Genomic DNA, 5,000 nt, shown 5'->3' with positions numbered 1-5,000 from the left:
TTTAATACATAAAATGGTAAATTCTGGGTTATGGGTATAGCTCAGTGTTGTAGAGTATTTGTCCATGGTGTTCACAGCTCTGGGTTCTACTCCTGGTTTTACAAAAACAAGCAAAACAAAACAAAATGGCCTTTGTTTTTGTTTTTTCTTTGTTTGTTTGAGACAGGGTTTTACTATGTAGCCCTAGCTGTCCCAGAATTCACTCTATAGACCAGGCTAGCCTAGAAGTCAGAGACCTACCTGCCTCTGTGTCTCCAGAGTGCTAGGATTAAAGGTGTGTGCCACCATCACCCGGCACAAAATAGTATTTTTTGATTACATATATTTGGTCACAATTTTTAATGTGATATATAATAAAATTTGATTGTTCCTCATTCCCCTATAGGTAATCCCTTATAATGTTTTTTTTAATTCTTCCAGAATCCTTTTGTAAGACTAATAATCTTTCCTTTCTTCTTCCTTATATAAGCATATGTATTATTATATACATGTATCATATATGTGTATATTATATACATACATTTGTATATATATACATTTATATATATATACACATATAGAGAGATGTGCATATGTACACATATATGTATATTATGTATATATGTAATGCTATATGTAGCATTCTATGCCCTTAGCAGTACCTGCCCCCACAAAGCCCTTCTTAGAACACATTATTTATCAGGTAAAGAAGTCTGTAGGCCTAGAGAGCGAGGGGTTTCTTGCAGTAACATTTGTACCCCTACCCACAGGGCACTGGGTGACCACAGCACACTTGGCTGGTACCTTCTTCTGGCCAAAGTCAATGAGGTTCTGCAGATCCAGGTCATCTCGATAATGCACGATAGCATTGTTGATGATCTCACTCACTTTTCCCCGAGCCTGCCAGACACAATCAGGACTTGGGGTTAATTCGTAATTATTAATCCCCCCAGAAACAACAGCAAACATAGATCAGCATTTGTGGTGGTTTGAATGAAAATGTCCCCATTGTCTCAGATGTTTGAGTCCTTAGTTGGTGGCACTGGGTGGGGAGGTGTAGGTAGTGCGGTTTTGTTGAAGGAAGTATGTCACTAGGTGTGGGCTTTGAGGTTTAGAAGCTATATGCCATTCCCAGGACACTTTCTGCTTCCTGCCTGTTCAGGACGGAGCCCTCAGCATCCTACGTCTGCCACCATACCCTCTGTGGCTGCCAGTTTCCTCGCTATGCCAGACTTACCCTCTGGGTCAGTAAGCCACAGACACTCTTCTAAGTGTCCTTGACCATGGTGCTTTATCAAAGCATCGGAGAGTCACCAACACTACTGTTTTGTCTTTTGCTCTCCTTTCCAGAAGTCTCTATGGTTTACTGTCACAGCACAGTTTGCAGGGTCAGAGGCCCAGGGTAGCCCTTCCCTCCCTCATGCCAGGTTCCAGAGGATCAGCACAGGCTTGGTAAGGCGCTCCCCCCCACTCTGGGTGCATGCTAACAGCCACTAAAGCTGGTACAGCCAAAAGGCCCTAAGTCCCTGTGTACTGTCCCGGCTCCAGGCTTTCTACCATACCTATGCGCTGCCACCAGCTCCTATGCCTGCCTCCCTTGTTATACACTGGATAATCCTATCTCACCCTGTGGGTCATTAACTCACTAGAGAGCCTCACTCTACCACAAATTCATCCCAAGGCCTAAAAACTGAGAAGCCCTGTCACTGTCAGGCCCATGTCACTAAAAGGTATTAGTAACTGCCTCCCGAGAGTTTGGGAAGGGGGCAGGGAATCACAGACTAAAATTAAAATTGGGGCAGCTACCAACTGTGAAGCTCATATTCCCTCAGCTCATCTTTAATCTGAAGGAGATCTTGCAAGGGAGGACGTTGGTTGGTTCAGGCCCATCCACTCTGCCCTCGGGTACCAGTGGACCAGGGCAACAGTGCTCCTGACATCACAGCTTCTCAGAACTGTCCTTCAGAACAATACAGTGTTATCTACCTCTCTTTACCTACCTCTGCCTACCTCTGGGTCTTAGTACCCAGAATACTTGTTGCCTGGTGCAGTGAGGGAATTTTGTTTTGTTTTAGTAGGAAGGAGCTCACTAAGTGGAGACACTGACCTCTAGTGGACACAAGAAAACTGCTCTTTAGACTCAGATCTACTTCATTAAGCCAGAAGGCCTTGTCAACTGCAAACCAGCTCAGCAGCTCCTAGCTGCTTATACCATGGTCTCTCTCTGCTCAACTACTTTTCCTATGGCTTTGTGTGTGTCTGTTATTGAGACAGGGTTTCTCTATATAGCCCTTCACTATGGAGATCAGGCTGGCTTCTGTTCCTGTGACTTTATTTCATAGTCTTGTACTTTATTCCTGGTAGCTATTTGTAACCTGAGAATGGAATTTCAATTCATTTTTCTTCCCCCCCCCCTTTTTTTGGGGGAGGTGTTGTTTTGTTTTCAAGGTGGGGTCTCATTAGGTAGTTCAGGTTGGCCTGGAATGCACTCTGTAGACCAGGCTGTCCAGGAACTCAGAGATCCACCTGCCTTTGCCTCCTGAATGCTAGGAATAAAGGCATGCACCAATACACCTTGCTACACTTTCCTTCCTTTTTAAAAAATAGACAGATTTCTCACTACTACTGGTCCCAGCTACACTGGAACTTACAAGGTGGACAATGCTGGACTCAAACTCGTGGAAATCCCTCTGTCTCCGGTTTCCCAGTGCTGGGATTAAAGGAAACGCTGGTTCTTAATTAGGACTGTTGCCTCGGGCAGCCGACTTCCAGATTCGGGAGGGAAGCATGGTTCAGAACAGGGTCTGCCTTCCCTGCTTTCCACAGCTAGTTCAATAAACAGGGTTTGAATAACAGTCTCTTCAAGTTGTCTGTGGTTTTGATCACTGAGTCCTACTTAGTCGTTTACTATTTAAGTATGTAGGTTATTTTCATGTTTCTCATGTTTATAGATCTCCCCCCACCCCCTGTGCCATAGCATCAGGTTGTCAAAGGAAAACACCTTACAGTCATGAAATTCTCTTTAAACAGATTGATGTTAAAGGCCATTTATCTATCCCTAAGGGGAACCTTTCAAAGGCTGATGCTTCCCAGGGGAAAATGTGTTGTGGTTAATTAATCAGTAGGAACTTCCCCTTCCTCCCTCTGGTACCAAGAGGCCTCCAGGCTCCCTCCCAGTGTTACCTTGTCTGAGAAGACGAAGCCCAGGATGCCAGCAGCCAGTTGCAGCAGGAACACGATGGTGAGGCAGAGGGAGAACTGTGGCAAGACAAGGAACAGCATTACTGCTCTGGGAAGCAGCCCTTTCCAGGGCCAACGAGAGGCAGCCAGACTCTTCACATCCCCAACACGACAAAGATTTCTGCCTCTAGGACAATGCTACGAGGTGGCCACCCTGCTGTGCCACCCAGAGCAGAACTCTGAATGGAGGAGCGGACAGCACAGGCTTAGAGGGTAGGCTGAGACAGAGAGGACAGAATGGACCCCATAGGATGGTAGAGGGGAGCAGGTGGCACAAGGAAGAGGAGTGAGCAAGGCTTCTCTGCACGGCCTAACCACTCACTGTCTGCAGAAGGCAGATGTTCTCCCGCAGGGATCCAATGCAGCCGCAGAAGGTGAGCAGGAACATGAGGACGCCCACCACGATCAGCAGGATAGCAGGGTCCACCGCCAGACAAGCCAAGGCTGCTTCTGGGAGAGAGGCTGACCCTCAGCCGGAGTCTGCTGCCCACTGAAGGGGCTCCCAGGGAAGGATGAGGGGTGCACCCAATCTTTCTTCCTGTTCTGGGGGAACCTCCTTGTCTGGTGAAGATTATGGGAAAGACCTCCTCACAGGGAAGAACAAAAGTGCTGGAGGAGTCCTGGCATGTAACTTGAGGAACTAGGGAAAAGCCTTTAATCCAGGCTTGGGAGTGGAGCAGCCACTTTTGCTCCAGAGCCGACTTAGAGTGGCCCAGGGCTCACTGGCAGGGCAGATTCCTAGATACTCTGCAGAGGAATTAAGGTTGAGCTACATCAGGACAGGCTCGGGGGCAAAGTCCTTGACTGCTCTCTGCTTCTACAGACCTGGCTTCTCTCCAGGGCTTAGTTCAGACAGATCTTGGGAGGGGGTGGGGACTCAGGAAAACCCAAGTGAACTGCCAGTCTGGAGTGGCCCAGTAAGACTGGGTTCAGGGGGCTGCTCCCCTGACCTTGGTCCAGGGCCAGAGCTGGAGCAAGCAGAGGTGCGGCAAGGGTGAGGAGAGACAGAGGGAGACCTATAACCCACCTGCATGCTTCATCAGCCTGGCATAGACCCCCACGGCCACCATGACCATGGAAATTACCTGTGGGAACAGGAAAGGAGTCAGGAGAGGCCAGGCTTCCCAGGGCACAGGTGCAGCTGTCCCTACCCAACACCGCTAAGGGTGCTTTACCTCCACGAGAAACTCTCCAGCACTGTCTCCTTCATCCTCTATAATACAAACATCTTGTGAGACAGATAGTGTCCCCATTTCACAGATGGAGAAATCAAGACAGTACAAGTATATAGAACAGAACAGTGATTAAAAACACACACTTCCAGACAGGTTTGGAGGTATAACTCAGGGCTACAGCACAAGGCCTTGGGTTCAATCACAAGCACCAACACACACACACACACACACACACACACACACACACAGACACAGACACACACAGACACAATTAAAGCATAGCCTTCTGATAGATTCAACTACTGAACTCCATTTGGAACAACCTTCTGAGTCTCTGTTGATTTCTGTCTGTGAAGACGGAATTAAGGACAAGGGACAGGTGTGATGGCTTATAGCAGTTGATTTCAGCATTTAGAAGGCTGAGATGGGAAACCAAGATTCGAGGCCAGCCTGTGTTACAGTGCAAGAGCCTGCCTAAAAAAAAAAAAAAAAAAAAAAAAAAAAAACCTTAATTTTCACATGTGTCTGTGTGGGTGCACACTGAAGCCAGAAGAGGGCACAGAAGAACCTTGGCTCTGGTGTTAGAGATGAAGGTGTTTGTGGAAT

The 5,000-nt window shown here is 47.4% G+C and overlaps 1 protein-coding gene across 4 annotated transcripts in view; it reads right to left on the bottom strand.

The window, feature by feature from the left end:
• The window catches only part of Tspan33 (tetraspanin 33), a 27,101-nt gene that overhangs the window by 4,647 nt on the left and 17,454 nt on the right, over nucleotides 1-5,000 (bottom strand). Inside the window, exons 1-5 of one of the 4 annotated variants that reach the window (XM_029535491.1) lie at nucleotides 4,395-4,487; nucleotides 4,247-4,304; nucleotides 3,542-3,669; nucleotides 3,163-3,237; nucleotides 784-879 (exon numbers count right to left, since the gene is read on the bottom strand). In XM_029535491.1, the coding sequence (XP_029391351.1) occupies nucleotides 784-879; nucleotides 3,163-3,237; nucleotides 3,542-3,669; nucleotides 4,247-4,304; nucleotides 4,395-4,472 (435 nt within the window). In that variant the 5' untranslated portion in view covers nucleotides 4,473-4,487. Of the gene's footprint in view, nucleotides 1-783; nucleotides 880-3,162; nucleotides 3,238-3,541; nucleotides 3,670-4,246; nucleotides 4,305-4,394; nucleotides 4,488-5,000 lie in introns of those variants that run through there. The other 3 variants (XM_029535492.1, XM_021191000.1, XM_021191001.1) reach the window with 3 other exon arrangements.

This window comes from Mus pahari, chromosome 2 (genome assembly GCF_900095145.1).
Source record: "Mus pahari chromosome 2, PAHARI_EIJ_v1.1, whole genome shotgun sequence".
NCBI lineage: Eukaryota > Metazoa > Chordata > Mammalia > Rodentia > Muridae > Mus > Mus pahari.
Note: the sequence above shows the minus strand (reverse complement) of the source record. Positions and strands in the feature narration are given on the sequence as shown.